The 19,601-nt window shown below is 46.1% G+C and overlaps 1 protein-coding gene across 5 annotated transcripts in view; it reads left to right on the top strand.

The window, feature by feature from the left end:
* Positions 1 to 18,994, top strand: part of CHD7 (chromodomain helicase DNA binding protein 7) — a 172,789-nt gene extending 153,795 nt beyond the window's left edge. For 4 of the 5 annotated variants that reach the window (XM_016162550.2, XM_016162548.2, XM_036232834.1 and 1 more), the window contains exons 24-38: positions 2,166 to 2,255; positions 2,751 to 2,854; positions 4,191 to 4,320; positions 4,716 to 4,788; positions 4,950 to 5,007; positions 5,642 to 5,870; positions 6,085 to 6,293; positions 6,419 to 7,087; positions 7,947 to 8,107; positions 10,187 to 10,414; positions 10,621 to 11,064; positions 14,134 to 14,355; positions 15,397 to 15,537; positions 15,737 to 15,841; positions 17,098 to 18,994. In XM_016162550.2, the coding sequence (XP_016018036.2) occupies positions 2,166 to 2,255; positions 2,751 to 2,854; positions 4,191 to 4,320; positions 4,716 to 4,788; positions 4,950 to 5,007; positions 5,642 to 5,870; positions 6,085 to 6,293; positions 6,419 to 7,087; positions 7,947 to 8,107; positions 10,187 to 10,414; positions 10,621 to 11,064; positions 14,134 to 14,355; positions 15,397 to 15,537; positions 15,737 to 15,841; positions 17,098 to 18,015 (3,781 nt within the window). In that variant the 3' untranslated portion in view covers positions 18,016 to 18,994. The remainder of the gene's footprint in view (positions 1 to 2,165; positions 2,256 to 2,750; positions 2,855 to 4,190; positions 4,321 to 4,715; positions 4,789 to 4,949; positions 5,008 to 5,641; positions 5,871 to 6,084; positions 6,294 to 6,418; positions 7,088 to 7,946; positions 8,108 to 10,186; positions 10,415 to 10,620; positions 11,065 to 14,133; positions 14,356 to 15,396; positions 15,538 to 15,736; positions 15,842 to 17,097) is intronic. The other variant, XM_016162552.2, reaches the window with a different exon arrangement.
* Positions 18,995 to 19,601: the final 607 nt, after the last annotated feature.

Raw genomic sequence — 19,601 nt, 5'->3', positions numbered from 1 at the left:
GTTCTTCCTAGTGTTTCGCTCCCTGAGATTCCTCAGCATCTGAAGTGAGGAGGTGTTACAAGTGTAAGAGAGAAAACAAGACCCAAATTGAGGACTTCCTAGAAAACAGCTGGCCGGTTAGTGGTCTCCAGAAGTTTCAAGAGACAAAGGCAAAGACAGAGGAACTGTAAAGGAGGCGAAGTGGACAGAGCAGTGTGTGCCCCAGACCGGGTGCCGGTCCAGAAAACGGTCACTAGCGGGATGGCCAGTGAGAGGCGAATGAGGTCTGGGGACCCAGCCTGTCCTGTCTGACTCCACAGGTGCAGATTCCTTCGGGGCACAGTCCACCCCCCGTCCCCCTCGTCACCCTGCCAGCACCTACCATGTCTTCCATAGGGGGCACTGAGCTCTCGCCAGTCGTGTTGGTTTGAAATTTTTTCCTCTAGAAAAAAGATGACATTACAGTTAGTTCTTAAAAATCTCCATGTGACTGAAATTCCTCCCATACTAATAAACTTTACCTCCCACCAAATGAAAGCGAAACCGTTAGGATTGCTGCCACTGCACTGAGTTGTGGTGAATAAGCGAACCCAGCCCTGGCTGGGAGGGTATTTCCTCGGTAAGTTCTCAGAACGGGCCCGAAAGCTCTTCTCTAACCAGAGAAGACGAAATGTGCCAGCCACAGAGAGACCCGTGTTATCACTTTTCCTTTTGCCGGTTTGGTGGCCCAGCCAATTTTTTATCTTATCAAGAGAAAGAAATCTTAAAAAAAAAAAAAAATCGAGTTATCCAGAGTGAGTGCTTACCTTGGAATGTATTCAGATATTTGCAGGCTCACACTTTGCCTTTCTAGAGCCAGCAGTGGCCAGGAGAAGATCCTGGCGGAGAGGGGGGACTGTCGTGGGGTACCTGCTCATGCGTGATCAGGAGCGGTCCGTTTCAGCGAAGCTGTCCCTACTTGTCACTTGATCTTTTCAAGGACAGTTGCCACATCCCGAGAGGCAGTGTGAAGCGGTGGAGTCAGAGGCCTGATTCTGAGTGGCCCACGCTCAAGGGGACTGCGACCTTGGCTATGCCACTTGTTTCCATTAGCTTCGATTTTCACTTTCGTGAAATAGGAAGGGTAACTTTCACCCGCTTCATCATAGGATCGTCGTGAAGCGGAAGTGAGCTGGTGTAGTAACTGTGATACATTGGTTGAGAAGCGTGTACCAGGATCGCTCAGCTGGGGAAGCAGTACTTGTTCTCATCATTTACTCATGGCCGAGGAGGCAGCGCCCAGGGCTGTCCAGCAGGAGATGCTGGACTTGAGTACACATAGGCCTTTGGGATTTACCTGGTGGGCTTTATTGAAAGAATTATGTTTGAGGTCATTGAGGAAATCCAAGTGAGATTAAAAATCTGGTTCCTAGAATTCCAAGGGTTTTTAAACACTGATTCCTTGCAAACGACTAAGAACTTCAATGAATTTGACATATTTTAATCTCCTTTGTAATGTTTTATTGTTATTTTTTTAAGCTACAACTTAGGCTTTCAGGTAATATAAACTACAAGGAATAAAAAATGTTTAATTAATATTCCTTAAGGGAGAAGAGCGAGGGCCCACCCCCGCCCACCCCTGCCCACCCCCATCGCCATCTTCCTTTCTCGGAAGCAAAGTTGTATAATCTGAAAAACCTGACATTCCATATTGAGGGTTTATTGTAAGGTAGTAAAACCAGATTTTATATCGCGTTTATTCCTACAACTTCTGATGTGCTTCCAAAAATGGTATTAAGGCAGCAGCTGAGGAAATTTTATGAGATAATGAAGCAGAACAGTTACTGAAAGCCATCTGCTCAGTTGTTTACAAACTTGCTTCAATACTTCAGAGGCAGTGGTAGGGTACGTGTCTAAACTTCACAAGCTGCACTAGGTAGAACTAAATGAAGTGCGCCTGGGCTGGGCCGAGCTCGGTCCCTCTCTGTGCAGTGTGAGCGGTTGCCAGGCAGGCCTGTTGGAAGCCAGCAGAAAGCACCACACAGAGGTGATTATGTGCCACCATCTGTCACGCTTCAAGCCTACCATACAGCATGGCTAATCAGCCTTGGCAGGATGATGGATGAACAGCAGCAGCTGCCAAAAGCCACTGTTGGCAAACAGTCCTGAAGTTAAGAACTTTTTCCCCCCTCCGTCTTCCTCTCCAGGGTCCTGCTGCGTGTCCGCATGCTGTACTACCTAAGACAAGAAGTTATAGGAGACCAGGCCGATAAGATCTTAGAGGGTGCCGACTCAAGGTTAGTGCAAGTGCACGTTGGTTCTCTACCTCCCCGCAATAACCCGGGTGGTTGGAGAACGTCGTGGATTCTGTTTCGAGACCTTCATAAACTATTAGTAGCACATACCTTTTTTTTTTTCTTTTTTTTTTTTTCTTTTTTTTTTTTTTTTGCATCTTGAATGCAGCGCTTGTCCTGTGAGCTCAGGGATGTGATGAGAATCAGGAAAAGCTTGTTTGTATGTATGAGTGTGCATACAAAGAGGTGTGAACTAAATCGCTGGTGTTGTGAGATGACCTTTAAAATGGGACACTGGGTGATAAAGTTCATTTCTGGTCATGGTGGAAAGTGACTGACTTCTGCCCTTTCTTTTAACCTTTGCTCATTCCTCTCCATGATGCTCAGGTGCTTATTGTGGGAAGGGGGCATGTGAGTGCGTGTATCCTCTTCATTATGTGGAATTCTTTTTAATACTGGTATTTGTTTTAAGTATGACACAAACGGTTGTCTTTATAGTGAGGCCGATGTGTGGATACCTGAACCTCTCCATGCTGAGGTCCCTGCAGATTGGTGGGATAAGGAAGCAGATAAATCTCTCCTGATTGGAGTGTTCAAACACGGTAAGTGACGTTTCTGTTGGACCACATCTTGACCATGTGGCTTTGTCTTTATTTAGAGCTCTTTGCATACTCTTTTCCAAAGTCATAATATTAATGAGGATAGTTCCAAAGGACTCTTGGCGTTTACCATTTTCCTGCACTAAAAATCTAATATGAACTGTAAATATCAGATGCTGTTTTTGAATGTTTGTTGAGTATTTGAGAAGAAAACATTTCTTTCTTGGCTGTAAATAAAACCAAAACCATATTTGTTTTAATAATAGCCAAATTGTCCTATAGCTCTCCCTAAACTTTGCCTCCAGCACGACTCCCCTTGCTGGCTCTGCCAACCCGTGTCAAAGGGGACGGTGGGCTTAACCTCTGCTATTAATCTGTACAAGTGCCTCCTGGGCTTTGTTCCAAGCAATATTTCACAAATGTCAGTGCTGAGAACTCTCGGCTCCCCTGAGTGGGATGCAGCCTTGTTAACTTTGAAAGGCTGGGGATGCAGAACTGGCATGATATATACAGTGAGCGATTCCTGATTATAATCCCAATTCTCTGGGGGTCGCAGAGGTATTCTCAGCAGCCCAGCCTGACTAAAGGGGAGAATGATGGCTTATAAAACCTTTCATGATTACAGTTTGGCTTGCGGCTCTACAGCAGTTAGGAGCGGTGTGTTGTAGTACACATCCTAATTGAATTGTGCTGTTCTGCCTATGTACTGCAGCCGCGTTTTGTGAGCTCGGCCTAAAAATCATTTTCCCGCAGTGCACTGTTGGGATCTGCCATTTCCCATCTAGTCAGCTCAGGCAGTCAAAAAGCAAATTGCAGTTTGAAAACCATAGAGGGAACGGTGTCATCTTACTGACATGCATCATCCTAAACCTAATAAGACAGGTTCGCTGGCCTTACGAAGACAGGGGTTTTTCAGCCGGTGGTGCAAGTTCCTGCAGGACTGGAGCTCTTCACCAGGAGAATGGGGTGGACTCGGAGAGCCACTGCAGGGGTCAGGCAGGGACATTACGGAGCCTTTTAAATGTCAAGCAAAATTAGATCTTGGGGAAAATAGGGTCAAAAATCTTCTCTGTCATCTTGCGGTTATTCTGAAGCTGTTTTAGTAGTTACGATCATTCTAATAACATCCCTGAAATGTAAATTGGCCCCCCAAATCTGCCCTGGAATTCAGGGTTCCATAGAATGCTCTACTAAAATCGGGTTCTTTTAAATACAACATAAATGATAATCTCGATTGAGAAATAAATAGAGTTCTTGTGGTAGCGCGTGAGTTTCTGCCAGTGACGGGCCTCTCTCTGTTTCTGTGTGTGTCCTCTGTGGGCTGCCGGGGCTGGCACAGGCTACGAGAAGTACAATTCCATGCGAGCTGACCCCGCACTGTGCTTCCTGGAACGAGTCGGTATGCCCGACGCCAAGGCCATAGCTGCCGAGCAGAGAGGAACAGACATGCTAGCAGATGGCGGTGATGGGTAAGAAGGACGTTCTAAAATTTTAATAAACTTCGTGTCAGCGCCACATCCACTGGCGGGGTCCAGTTCTCATACTGCGCCGCGCACTGTATTGCGCCTGATTTGAACGTAGCGGCGTTTTCCAGTGCAGTCCGTTTGTACGTCGTAACGATGATTTAAACGTGGTGTATCATCTGGATAATCTGAAACTCATTTGTCTTTTCCCAACGATGACAGCCCCCTTCCTCCCACGGCTCCCCTCCCGCTACCGCTGCACTTTTAAACACAGATAGAGTGGCTTTTGACATTGACCCCAGAATTAAAAGTTGCATTAGGCAGACTGTTACTCTTCCCCAAGTCCCCTTCACTCACTTGCTTATCAGTGTGATTTAAACATTTTAAAATATTTTCTATAGGGGAGAATTTGATAGAGAAGACGAAGACCCAGAATATAAACCAACCAGAACGCCATTCAAGGATGAAATAGATGTAAGAACTCGAGTACATTGACTTTTACAGCACCAGTAAAATATTACATACGCATATGAGACTTGCTAAACTTTATAAATAATGACCCAGTCTTTAAAAGATAGAGCAAAATGAAGCCCTAACTTAATATAATAGTACTGTTTTCTTGCTTTGTTTTCAAGGAATTTGCAAATTCTCCTCCAGAAGACAAGGACGAATCCATGGACGTGCGCGCCGCAGGTAAGGCTGGGCCAGAGCTCGCAGGGGAGCAGACGCTCCCCGTGGGCGTGGCCCGTGCCTGGGCCCTCTGCTGCTCCACGGCGGAGCCTCAGGGGGTCGCCGTCTACAGCAACTCATCTCTTTTGTGAATAATTTTAATTCTTCTTTATTGTTGGTTTTTCATGATTTTTTGGATTATGTACTTGGTTTATATCAGCTAGTGAAAACTTAAGCATCTTTAGAAATATATCTCTTAGGGATTGGGCATTTGCCAAATATCTGAATGATCGCCAGTTCTATAAAAAATACCTTTTTTCTAATGTAAAATCATTAGCTAACAATTATGTGATCTTTTTTTTTTATGCAAGATTATTATATTACAAGAGAGGACACTTACAATGTAGTTCATGGTGTAAAGTATGTTTCTTTATGTAAAATTGATGTCGACCTATATTTTCCCTTAAGGAGTTAAGAAAGACATGGTTTATAAACGTCATATTATTATTCCTTATTTATATTTTTAAAATGGGGGCACTATGATGCCCTTTCCCACACTGTCATTTGAATGTTAATGAGTCATCTTGTTTTGATGGAAAATCCTGTGTATTGTAAGATTACAGCTACACATTTCAAAAATATCTTTCCACTTCCCCAGGCAAGCACAGTGAGAGTAATGCTGAGTTAGGCCAACTTTACTGGCCCAACACCTCAACCCTGACCACCCGTCTGCGCCGGCTCATTACTGCCTATCAGCGCAGCTATAAAAGGCAACAAATGAGGCAGGAGGCTCTAATGAAGACTGACCGGCGGAGACGGCGGCCTCGGGAGGAAGTGAGAGCGCTAGAGGCGGAAAGGGAAGCTATAATATCTGAGAAACGGCAAAAGTGAGTTTTTTCATGGTTTTACTCAACCCCTGGTACGATCCTCTCCTCTCTGCTCTTTTAGGCCTGCGAGTGGCAGGCGTCACACTCAAGATAAGGACCGTCCAAACAGCCTATCTCTCCACCCCCAAAATAAGTACCGTGTATTAAGCTTAGGGGAAATAAACTAAACCTTTTTACTAAAGTACAGTTCAAGCGAATGTCATCTTTCTAACAGGTGGACAAGAAGAGAAGAGGCGGATTTTTACCGTGTGGTATCCACTTTCGGGGTTATTTTTGACCCCATGAAACAGCAGTTTGATTGGAACCAATTTCGAGCCTTCGCCAGACTGGACAAAAAGTCTGATGAGAGTTTGGAGAAATACTTCAGTTGTTTCGTGGCCATGTGTAGGCGCGTGTGTCGAATGCCCACCAAGCCAGATGATGGTAGGTCCAGCCAGTCACAAAAGTTCTATACTGAAAGGCCAGTTAAGTGAAAAATAAGAAAGTGAACAATTTTAAAGCCTCCTTTGTTTTTCCCCCAGCAAATATGATTGTTCTCATGTTTTCAGAGCCGCCCGACCTCTCCATGATCGAGCCGATTACAGAAGAGCGGGCCTCGAGAACCCTGTACCGCATCGAACTGCTCCGGAGAATACGAGAGCAGGTTCTTCACCACCCGCAGCTGGCGGAGAGGCTGAAGCTCTGCCAGCCGAGCTTGGACCTGCCGGAGTGGTGGGAGTGCGGGAGGCACGACCGAGACCTGCTGGTAGGCGCCGCGAAACACGGGGTCAGCCGGACGGACTATCACATCCTCAACGACCCCGAGCTGTCCTTCCTGGACGCGCACAAAAACTTCGCTCAGAACAGAGGGGCAGGCGCTATCTCATCCCTGAACCCACTGGCGGTCGGATTCGGCCAGGTACCTGCCGTCGTCTCATCTGCTCACGTTCAGGATGAAAAGGGGATGGGACAAACTGAAGGCAAAGTGGAGGAGTCTGAAAACGCAGCTGCCCAGGACAAACCTGAGGTGAAAGAGGAGGAAGAAGAAACCGCCGGCGGGGAAAAGGACAGTAAACAGGACCGCGAGGCCGAGGCCGGCGCCGTGAAGAACGAACTGAAAGCTGCCGAGGTCAGTGCGGACACGGGGCCCAAGTCCGTCTCAGAAAAAGGCTCTGAAGAGGACGAAGAGGAGAAGCTGGAGGATGACGATAAGTCCGAAGAATCTTCCCAGCCCGAAGGTACTGCCTGGCCACACAGACCCCTCCGCCGCCACCCTGCAGTCGCAGCCGGCCGCGGGACAAGGGCTCTGTCTTTGTTTTTCAGGGGTAATTAGTGTACCTTTTCTTCCGTGAAGGGATGCTGTCAGGGTGTGCTTAGACTTATGTTCTGCTCTGATATGGCATGGAAACATATTTCCAACAAGTTAAACTCTCAGAAGAGTTTTATGGACACAGCACTTTCTGGATCAAGGATATGGGTTAACTTTATAGTGGCAGCGTCTTAAAAATGCCAAGCGATTTTTATTTGGACAATTAAATGTGGGGGAGAAGTGTCATCTACTGAGTATATACGGGTAATTATTTTAAGCTGATGCTTAATTTATTTAGTTTTAATTAAAAAGGAAAGGGTAGGACATTAAAAATAGCCAGTGTTTCCCTAAGTCACAGGGAAAGTCACTTGTGCTGTGCCAGGCACGAGTAAAAAGGCGCATTGTGCTATCCTGCTGGAGCTGGAGCTTTGAGCTTAGCCAGTACGCCAGCCCTTTCTCCTACGTGGAGGGACGTGGGCTCTTGGGTCAGAGACTCGGCTGTTATTCAGCCTCCTCCGAGATTTCGCTGCACAGTGTCAGGTGACCAGTGCTATAACCTTCCTAAGCCTCTGCTCCTTCATCTATAAAATGGGAATAACCATCTCCAGGAAAGGGCCATCACAAGCTTTAAACGACGAGTTTTATAAAGTGCCGAATACCATTCGAGCTATATCGTAGGTACTCAATAGAATGGAGCATTGGTATTCACATTTTTCATCATGCCCTTTCTAAACTGCTTTTTCAGTGATGTTCTGGTTGTGACTAATGCACATTAACTCATTTCTCAGCAGGAGCTGTCTCTAGAGGGAAGAATTTTGATGAAGAAAGCAATGCTTCCATGAGCACTGCGAGGGACGAAACCCGAGATGGATTCTACATGGAGGATGGAGACCCGTCGGTAGCTCAGCTTCTTCACGAGAGAACGTTTGCCTTCTCATTTTGGCCCAAGGTCTGTGGGTTTTACGTTGTTTTGTTGACAAAAAAAGAGTGGGGGTGGAGGGTAAACTTTGACGCAGTGTATGAATTGAAGACTGTAGATTTTTCTCATGTTTTAAAGAGTGATGTGGAAAATCCCAAAGAAAAAAGTCTGTAGAGCACTTTTGTAATAGGATAGGAAATGTGACATGAAGGAAAAATAATAAGAAATAGAACTGTTTATATGGAACTTTGGCTCTTTGAGGAGGATTTTTAGGTTAACGATCATGTTGTCCACTACAGTCTATGAATTATTGTTTCAACAGACATACCCTTTGGCAAAATAAAATGTGTGGGCTTTAAAAAAAATTATTTTATCGTGGTAAAAAACACATATCATAAATTTTATAATCTTAACCAATTTCAGGTGTATAGATTAGTAGTCTTCCGTCTATTCATATCGTTGTGAAACAGATGTCCAGACCTTTGTATCTTGCACAACTGAAACTTTACACCCATTAAACAACCTCTTTTTGACACGCCGCCCCTTCCCCCAAAGCACACATTCCTGGCAACCCCTGTTCTACTCTTTGTCCTACAAATTTGACTACTTTAGCTATCTCATGTAAGTGGAATCATACAATAGTTGTCCTTTTCAGACTGGCTTATTTCGCTTACCATAATGTTCTCAAGGGTTTTCCAGGTCATTGCATGTGACAGAACTTCTTTCCTTTTTTGGGCCAAATAATATTCCATTGTATGCATAGACCACATTTTCTTTATCCATTCATCCATCGTTGGGACTTTAGTGTTCCTTGGACCTCTTGGCTTATTTTTGTGCTACTGTGAGCCTGAGTGCACTAATATTTCTTTGAGATCCTGCCTTCAGTTCTTTTGGACATAGAATCAGAAATGGGATTGCTGGGTCACGCGGTAGTTCTCCTTTTGTTTTCTGAGGCATCTCCATCACACCATCTACAATTCCACCAACAATGCACAAGGGAAAATGTGTGGACCTATAAAACTGTGTGTTTTAATTTTTCTTAATCTCAAGTAGAACTTTCAGATTCAAGGCAACTTCTGTATTGGGAAGCCTAGTCATCTTCGCTCGGGAGAGGGCGGGCTGTCAATCCATTTGGTCTCATACAACGCGGTAATTCCAAATGTAGTTATCTTTAACCAAAAGCAAACTGGAAATTACTTTTTTGGCTAACTAGCATAATTTTATAATTAGATCCCTGTGTAATTTGAGTCTATTTCAGGGCAGGGAAATAATCATCCTAATCACCATAGCAGGGCTATCTGGTTTAAAATGAGCAACATGAAAACCACTTCGGTTGACTCATCCCCAGTCTGGCCTTCCGTAGTGTGTGCTGCTTAAGAAACAATGTGAGATTTTTAACCGAAGAGTGCAGTAGCGAAGACGTCTTTCCCTCTGCGTACCCTCTGACTTTCCCCGTTGTGCTACCCTCCCTTATCGAGCATAGAGAAGAGTTCCCCAGATCGGTCAGGTCTGTAGTAGCAGGCACTTTTAATCTATGGGAACTGGGTCTAAGAGCTGTAATTAGAAATTTTTAATGTACACGCTTCAATGAAATTTGAAGTGATAATAGGTGAGGGACGCAAATTGACATTCATTAGGTGTTCCGAGGTCGGTGCCCATTCCATAATGCTGAACTTTATTAATAGTGACGCTAATGATGTCCCACTGCCCGGGACAGACTGGGGTCCCGCCGGTGGATCCGAAGCGCCGGAGCGTCGAGAAGCTAAATGCAGGGTTCCATTGTTATCTGCCGACGTTCACCAACGAGTCTTCGGCTTGACTAAAAGCTACGTTTAAAACGTGGGGACATTTTAGAGGTGCCAGTAGTGTAATGTTTCCTAATTTGTGTGATTCAGTGTTCATAACTGAAGAACGTTAGGTTTTCTGTGTTGGGGCTACCTTAGGACCCTCCACCATGGCTTAGCACTTTGGGTGGATGCTTGTTTCCTTTCCTTTTTGCCCACCAATGACTTTTAAACCTTTTATGCTCTTTAGCATCTCAGTGGAAATATCTAGTCATTTTCACCAGGTCTTTGTTACAGTTTCATGTGACTTTTCTTCTCCCTCTAGGATCGAGTAATGATAAACCGATTAGACAACATCTGTGAAGCAGTGTTGAAAGGCAAATGGCCAGTAAACAGGCGCCAGATGTTTGATTTCCAGGGCCTCATCCCTGGGTACACGCCGCCTGCCGCGGACAGTCCCCTGCAGAAGAGGAGCTTCGCTGAGCTGTCCATGGTCGGCCAGGCTGGCATCAGTGCGAGCGAGGACCTCACGAGCTCCCCTCAGTTGTCGAAGGTAGGCACGAGCGCTTTGTTTGTGCAGGTTGAAGTTCTCCAAATTTCGTGTTGCCCTGGTCTCGCCAAGAAACATGGCTGCTGTGTCCTCAGCCCTTTTCAATGTCATGAATGTTCAGTGCCCATAGCTTCTTGTCTTTGCGTCTGAAAGCCAGCCCTCTTAGCCGATGCATCCAGGCTCATTGTTTTGTTGGGATTTTTCAATAGGAAGATGCCCTTAACCTCTCCGTCCCTCGCCAGCGGAGAAGGAGGAGGAGAAAAATTGAAATCGAGGCCGAAAGAGCTGCTAAGAGGAGGAACCTCATGGAGATGGTCGCCCAGCTCCGGGAGTCCCAGGTGGTCTCAGAAAACGGACAAGAAAAAGTCGTAGATTTATCAAAGGCCTCGAGAGAGGCACCAAGCTCTACCTCAAATTTTTCATCTCTTACTTCAAAGTTTATCTTGCCTAGTGTCTCGACACCAGTGTCTGATGCCTTTAAGACTCAAATGGAACTGCTCCAGGCAGGTCTGTCACGCACACCCACGAGACATCTGCTTAATGGCTCCCTAGTGGATGGAGAGCCTCCCATGAAGAGGAGGCGGGGACGGAGGAAAAACGTGGAGGGCCTTGATCTGCTTTTCATGAGCCACAAGCGGACGTCATTGAGTGCAGTAAGTTCCGGAGCTCACTTCCACTGTGTGTGCCCATGAGGATGGCCAGGGTCCCTGTACTGTTGGTGGCACTGGTCTATGTTACCGTCAGTGACATGGCCTTAAAGCTGGCTTCTTCCACTAAAGAAATAGAATTACAATGAGCAGAGTCATGGTTCTGAGCTGGAAAATTGTGTTGAGCATTGATACAGATCACTCGGCCCGAACCAAATGTAGCCGGAGGATTTATTCTTCCCAAGTTCCTGATATATTGATTACTCTCGGAAGACTAGCCCCAAACAGAAACACGTCCTCCTGAGCCTTTAATTGTTGTCTCTGAACTCTTGAGGTGGAAAAAGCTTCTGTTGTTAAAAATACTGATTTTTTTGAGCCTGGTATTTATGAGATTAGTATAAAGGTTTGGTTTTAGATTTAAGGTTTATACTCATATATAAAGTTAGTAATTGCAAATTCTCCTACCTCCATAACAAGATATTTTAAAAATCTCATCTGAATAAAGATCTGTACCAGTTTAGGTTTGAATGAATGAAATGTATGTGCCAATAGATTTTGGCTTTTTTTTCCCCCCCCCCAATTTAGAAACAATAAGTGCAGCGTAATCAAATTCTCTTCCCTAAACTACGTCAACCATGGCACCTAAAAACGTGCCCTGTAACTAATGATGGAGATTTTGCCCCCAAGAACCCGACTGCGTGCGGCCCCTTTAAAGGGCTAATTCGTGCTGGACAGCGCCTGCGGGTCGGGGTCAGTCCAGATCAGGGTGGTGGTGCTGGGGCTCCCGCCTGTGCCTGGGGGTCTAGGGACAACGACGAGCTCCTCCGCTGGCGGGACGTAGTTCAAGAAACACTGAAGTTTGAAACTGAGGGAAGACAGTCATTTGTTTTGATATGTTTTTTCTCATTCCATCCCTGTGATTATTTGCCCACTTTCTATTTCTTAAAAGAGTAGGAAAAAGCGTGGTGGAGTTAAAGCCTAGGAATGATAAAACAGCATTTGCTGGCATTCGCCCCCGGTGGGGTCTGATTAAAACAGAAGCATCCAGGGGGTTACAGTTAATTTTCAAAATTCATCCCCAATGCACCAGTTGTAGCAACGGTCATTTTTGTTGAGCATATGATGACTTTTGGAATCTTGTGAAAATATCCCTGGTAGTGGATCAGCTGCGGCTGGTCATTCCCTAAGTTAAAATACCATTTCTAGATGTGTGTTCCCCAAAGTTGCATCTTTAGCGATTAGCCTCCCTGCTTGAAACCACTATGTTAACACTTCGATGGATTTTGTTCACCGAAAATTCTTCCCTTGTAAGCATCAGCAAACTGGGAGATTTCTGCAGTTCACGTCTCTTTTCATTTACTGTCGTGTTTAACGTTTGAATCACGGCACATGCTCGTTTGTGGACCAAGCGTCGGGAGTCATAGTCAGCGCACCCACTGCTATTTTCCTGTTGTAGTTATAAATACAACCTTATTAAACCGAAGGCTGACTTTATTCATCTTACATATTTGAAGCCATCCCTAAGAATTTATCAGTATTTTCTTGTTACTAAGGTCACATTTAGCAACTCAGCTCAAAACTCCTGATAGAGAATATATTTTTAAATTTTTTTTAACAGTCAAATGTTGGAATTTGGGGATTCCTCACTTGGTATCGTAGAGGGTAACGTGCATATGCATGAAGTAGAGGGGAAATGCTGCCCGATCTATAAATAAAGTGAGTGGCAAAGGGGCATAAAGGACCGCAGTGGTACTTATGCGGAACAACACAAATGTCAAGCTCTCGTCTGATGTCAGCGCTCGAGCCGGAGATCATTTTGTGCCGCCATGATAAATAAGGGGGCAGCCGCCGCGCATCCAGCAGCACTGGGAGCTGGCCCTGCCCCTGTGCCAGGCACTGGGATGAGAACAATGAAGGCCCGACAGGCGTTTGCACTAGAGAACTCGGTGTTTCAGATAATAATGTATCATGGTGGGAATGGCAAGCAGAGGACATGGGGAGAAACAGATGAGGAAGTTTCCCTAGAGATAGTCATATTTCGGTTAACTTTTAAAGATCGTATAAGAGTTGGTCATTTGAAAAGAGAAGGCAGGGAGGGCGTGCAGAGGGCCTGAGGCCAGAGCGAGCCAGTAGTGCTTGGTAAACAAAGTTAGTGGCTGGGGGATTTGTGAGGAGAGCAAGGTTCAGTGGAGATGAGCTTGGAGACAAAGTGGGATGCGAGTCATGGAGGATTCTTAATTGCCATGCTGAAGAACTTGGGTTTTGTGGTGAAGGTGGTGGGGATTCAGTTATCAAAAGCGGTTACATAGGAGAGAGCTGAGACACAGTGTTTGGAACTAGGAGGTGTACGTTCTAGAAAAACGACTCCCATATAGCAATGTAAAGGTCGGATTGAAGGAGGTAGGCTAGACCGGGGAGACCATTTGGGGACATCGCTGTAATGTGGGCGGGAAGTGAGGACAGCCTGAGCCAACATCGGAGCAGTCGGAACGGAGAGGGATGCGCTGGCCTAAAAGATGTCTGGAGGTTAAAAACCCAGAGTTTGAGGACCGGTCGCTGGGCGGTGGTGGGGTCTGGACTTCAGCGAGAGTCGATCTTGTCGGTGCCGCCGCACAGACCTAACACAGTGCTGGACGACCCACGAAAGCGCACTGTTCACGGAGTGCCAGGAAGCTCCGTGTGAAGCTGGCTTTCGGAACAGCTCTTTAATTAAAAAATTTTTAATGACGTTTATCTGTGGATCCCCAAGAGAGGTTGCGAGGCCGCCTTCCGTATACATCAAGCTCAGACCGTGCTCCCCGTGCCGTGCATTCCTGGTGGCTTGCTTAAGATCTCAAACTCGGAGCGCTGATGAACTGTGAATTTTCTGCCTAATTACTAATTCTACAGTGTAAAGAATATTTAAAGTTCCATCTTCTAATTTAAAAGCTGTTGCAAAACTGACATTGTCTCAAGTAACTTTTTTCTCTTTTTGATCAAAGATCTGTTATGCTTAGATAGCATTTTGTTAGGATAGAACGTTGTCAGAATCTTTCTTGCCATATGAGAATTCAGACTGTTTTCAAATTCCTGCAGGAGGATGCTGAGGTGACCAAAGCTTTCGAAGAAGACATAGAGACCCCACCGACAAGAAACATTCCTTCTCCTGGGCAGTTGGACCCTGACACACGGATCCCTGTTATAAACCTCGAAGATGGGACAAGGCTGGTGGGGGACGAGGCTCCTAAAAATAAGGACTTAGTCGAATGGCTGAAGCTGCACCCTGCTTACACTGTTGATATGCCAAGTTATGTACCAGTAAGTGTTACGGAGCTCACAGCAGCGGGGAGTCTAGCTAGGACAGTCCCTTTCATTCTCCCATACAACATAGCAATCCCGGGTCCCCCCGCCTTGCTTGAATGTCTCCTCTCTCAAAAGTTTCCCAGTTTTTGTCATTGTGTATTCTGTGTTAGAGAAACCAACCAGCTTCAGGCCTGTCCTGTGTGAAGGGCAGCCTTGTAGTTATGCATTTCCTTACTTTTTCCATCTCTCCCCAAACAGACATGCTCTCTTCAGTTATTCTTTGCCTGGCGTGGTTTCGAAGTGGTATCATTATTGGGCTAACACTCATGAATGCACTTTAATTGGTCTCCAGCCCAGGTCCGACCAGCACAGAATACTATGAAGCTGTTACCTGCAGAGATTTGAACAGCTCATGCAGCCCAAGACTTTATTACCTTCTTTTTTTTAAGCACGTAACACTTATGCCTTAGATTAAACATTAGACATTATCTCCAGATGATTTGTCCAGAAACTGTTTGCTAGCTAGCAAGGCAAATCTTTTATTTATGCCACACCTATGCGATTGAATTTTTTAAGCTTAAATGTAGGGTTTTACATGTTGTGTTATTGGGTTCAGCCTGAGCTGAGTTCCTGCTGCTCAGGATGCCCCTCCGGCAAAGGTCCTTTTAGGCCCCAGTCGGTTCTCCTCCTGCACAGTCTTGTGTCGTGGTTGTGATACTGTCTCTGTGTTTATTCAAGTCACTGAGTAGAAAAATTAGCAAGGGTGCCAGAGAAAGTTTCCTTTAAAATTACCACAACTTAGTTAAGCATTTGGAGCAAAAACTGTAAGCAGGGTTAAGTGAAAGCCGATTCTGAGCTTACATGTTTGTTTCGTTCCTTAGTGTACAGAGAAAAAAAATAGGACTTTTCCCTTTCGAAGAAAAGTATCTTTTCTATTAGTTAGAACAGTTCTTGAAACTTCCATAGTAATTGGAAATGATATGACGGTCATTTATACAGGAAAGAGTAGGTATTAAATGTAATTTTACTAAATACGTATTTTTTATTTTTTTGCAGAAGAATGCAGATGTGCTGTTTTCCTCGTTTCAGAAACCGAAACAAAAACGACATAGATGTCGAAACCCTAATAAATTGGATATAAACACTTTGACAGGAGAAGAAAGGGTTCCTGTCGTCAATAAACGCAACGGGAAGAAGGTAAACGCGGGAGGGGCCGTGAGCGCAGTGATTCCTTGTCCCCCCAAAAGTATTTTATCCCAACATCTTTTATTCAAAAAATCACATTTCTTCCAGAATACATGCATATGCCGTGTGCACGTGTCTGTGCGTGTGTAGACGGAGGAGGGGCGGGGGTAGAGCTGACGTGTTTAAAGCGTGTTCCCGTGCCTCTCTCCAGATGGGCGGGGCCATGGCGCCTCCCATGAAGGACCTGCCCAGGTGGCTGGAGGAGAACCCCGAGTTTGCAGTTGCTCCAGACTGGACCGATATAGTCAAGCAATCTGTAAGTACGAACTCCGCGTGTCTGTTGAGAGAGGTATCTCAACGCAGCTGCATTCCTGAAGTTTTTTTTTTATTTTCTGTTGGCCATTGATCATTCACTTACAGCTTACTCTTACCTTAAAAGAATTGGCATAATACATCATGAATGCATCATCGTGTCTTATGTACATACATCCTTAATCCATTGTGGGTTAATCAGATGGCTCTGATTTAAAATGTCTGTGTAGAAATGCAGATTCGCAGGGTTCAGGTGGACTCGGCACAGGGCGATGCCCCAGGTGGACCTGGTGAGCGGTCTGCTGGGGGGCATAGCGTAGGGTGGTTGAGACCGTTAAGGTTAGCTGTGACTTCCGATGTTAAAATAAACGAAAAAGACAACAGTTCCACCAAAATGTTTTTCACTGTCAGTTTCTTTTTAAAATTAATGATGTCTTGATTCTTGTTTGTTTGAAGTATACAGTAAAACTGCTTATTTTTCTTTTGGTGTACAGTTCTGTCAGTCTTAACACATGAAAGTTTTGTGAGCTGCCACCATAATCAGACTATGGACAGCTCTGTACCTCCCCCCCCCAAAAAAAAAAAAATTTTTTCCCGGTGTTCTCTCCACCACCATCCCTGGCGCCTGACGACTGCAGATCTGCTCTGCATCTCTGGAGCTCTGGCTTCTCGAGGCTGCCGTGTGAACAGAGGCGTAACGTAGGAACTGTTCGTGTCACTTATCACACTGAGATTCTTCTACGTGGAGCACGTGCTGGAAGTCTGTCCCTTTTCCTTGCTGAGCGTCCTCCCCTGCGTGGCTGAGCCGCTCCTGGCATGTGGTCGTCAGCCACGGAGGTCTCTCTGGGCCACGGATAGGTTTGGGCAGTTATGCGTACAACTGCCATAAATATTCATGTACAGGTTTTGGTGTGAACATAAGTTTTTGTTTTTCTAGGGTAGGTAGTAAAATGTGATCTTAATTAAGTTTTCTGTTGCAGCTTCCTTCTCGAGTTAGTTATGGATGCAGATAACGACATTTACCTCACTGATGGAGTAGCCTTTAACAATTTTCCTGCAACTCAGCATAATTCAGTGACCTAACGTAATGCTAAAAATGTAGACTTTCGTAAATTTTAGCATTGCACTTTTAGAGTAGAAATAATCACTTATGTATTTCCATGCAAAATGTCAGTTTTCAGATCATCACAAAGACCCACATCGAAGTTAGGTTTTCTTGAGCAGGTTTACAGCCACTGTTTGCCTCTCCGTTTCCTTCAGGGTTTTGTTCCCGAGTCGATGTTTGACCGTCTTCTCACTGGACCTGTGGTGAGGGGCGAAGGAGCAAGCAGAAGAGGACGGAGGCCCAAGAGCGAGATCGCCAGGGCGGCGGCCGCCGCCGCCGCGGTGGCCTCCACGTCGGGCATCAACCCGCTGCTGGTGAACAGCCTGTTCGCTGGAATGGACCTGACGAGCCTCCAGAGCCTGCAGAATCTCCAGTCCCTCCAGCTGGCCGGGCTCATGGGCTTCCCCCCGGGCCTGGCCACGGCCGCCACGGCCGGAGGCGACACGAAGAACCCTGCCGCCGTGCTGCCCCTGATGCTGCCGGGCATGGCGGGCCTGCCCAGCATGTTCGGGCTGGGCGGGCTGCTCAACAGCCCTCTCTCCGCTGCTGCTGGAAACACCGCTGCTGCTCCCGGGCAAGGAGAACCGGAAGACGGCACTTCAAAGGGAGAAGAGAAAGGAAATGAGAACGAGGACGAGAACAAGGACTCTGAGAAAAGCACAGACGCTGTTTCGGCTACTGACTCTGCGAATGGATCTGTTGGTGCTGCTACCGCCCCGGCCGGGCTGCCCTCCAGCCCTCTCGCCTTCAACCCTTTCCTCCTGTCCACCGTGGCCCCGGGCCTCTTCTACCCATCCATGTTTCTGCCTCCGGGACTGGGAGGCTTGACACTGCCCGGGTTCCCCACGTTAGCAGGGCTCCAGAACGCCGTGGGCTCCGGCGAAGAAAAGGCCCCCGACAAGGCCGAGGGGGGCACCTTTCAGGACGAAGAGAACTTAGAAGGCAGCGATGCCGAGGAGACCCTGGACAAGACTGCGGAGTCCTCCATCTTAGAAGACGAAATAGCACAGGGTGAAGAGCTAGACTCGCTTGAAGGGGGGGACGAAATAGAAAACAATGAAAATGGTGAATAACCAGTACCAGTTCCAGTTAAAGTGTTTAAAACTTTCGACAAGTGGTAGTCCTACTGTTTACACTCACAGTTAATGTTCATACCTAGTTTTATAAGCTGTTCTGTAACATAGTGTAGCAAACAAAGAGAAAAAGTCCAAGTCATGTTATACAGGTGTCAAAAGGTATCTCGGTCATTAAGTATTGTGCAGTGCATTATTTATTATCCCTAGGAGAGATGAAATTTGAGAGGTGATCATGTCTTTTTAAGGAAACTTACATAATGCTCTGCTCTTTTTTTTTTTTTTTTCCTTTTTCTTTTGGTACCATTGGTATTATAATAAAGAGCGATTTGTAACGGAGTGGCACTAATGGGAGGAAGTGCTGCTCAAAGGAAGTATGAAGTTATATATTTAATTTTTTAACTTTAATTTTTTTTTTTTTTGCTGTGAAGGTCAAGATGAAATTTACCATACATATCATACTTGCCCCCTCATTTCCCTTCTTGACTGTATGGGGGTCCCACGCGTGCGCATCCACACAAACCCACACACTCTGACAATCTCCACGTTAGTGTGAACGTCTCTGTCCCGAGGCGCAGCAATAATAAGGCAGCTGTTGAATGTGAAGGGTCCCTTCGTAAACTAACCTGCTGGGAGGCTTCTCGCCAGACCGAACTACAGTCCCATTGTCGCGTGGTCTCGTGATGCACTGGTATAAACAAAATAAATAGATGAATAAATAAAGAGAGACTAGAGAATCAGGTACCTTTTTTAAATTAAAGGACTTTGTTACTTTAGCCACAAAGCTAAAACAGCATTACCTCAGCTCTAAACTAGCCTTGAAGTTTACAGACATGACTTTGTAAATGTATTGTTTTTTCTTTGTCGTGATGTCCTTTTATTTTTTTCTCTGAAAACTGCTATCATGTAAGATAAAGTGTAAATTGCTGCCAACTGTAGTAATGACGCTTTTAATAAAAGTGACCCACGATACGCAGAACCGCGGTGGCCGAGTGCAGTGTGCAGGCGCCGCGCCCACGCTGAGCCGTGCGTCCGCAGGAGGGGCAAGCGCGGCGTCCTGGCCTTTGTGCAGTGTCTCGACGCGTCCTCTCCTGCTAGATTAGCTGTCGGTAACAGGCTGCCCCGACTGTCTTCGGACTAGGCGGGAGGAAACACCTGACATTACCTTCACGTAATTCCACTCCAGATTATCTCGACAGAACCACACACAAAAACCCCCTGTCACCGAGAAGACTCAGAAGCGTGAGCGGCGTCTGATAACGCGGTACACCGAAGAACAAAAGGGCGAAAGAAAAATGAGGCTTTTCTTAGGCACAATATCTAGGTCATTTATCCTTGGTTAATGGGTAGAAATAACACAATGCCCGAGTGTCAGCAAGGGACACAAAGGCGCTCTGGTGTCCCGCAGACCAGTGCCTGCCGCCGGGCCCTGGAGGACTCGTGCGGGAGGAGAGGGCCCCGCGTCCGCCAGCACCCACGGGCCCGCGCGCCGCCGGCTCGGCTCGTGCGCCCTTGTGACCTTTGGTATCCGAGGTAAAGTGTAATTTGAGAGCTACTGGTTTCACCTTTTTGTGTCACCCGACCAA

The sequence above is a fragment of the Rousettus aegyptiacus genome, unplaced genomic scaffold (assembly GCF_014176215.1).
Source record: "Rousettus aegyptiacus isolate mRouAeg1 unplaced genomic scaffold, mRouAeg1.p scaffold_m13_p_15, whole genome shotgun sequence".
NCBI lineage: Eukaryota > Metazoa > Chordata > Mammalia > Chiroptera > Pteropodidae > Rousettus > Rousettus aegyptiacus.
This window is presented reverse-complemented; position numbering and strand designations above follow the sequence as displayed.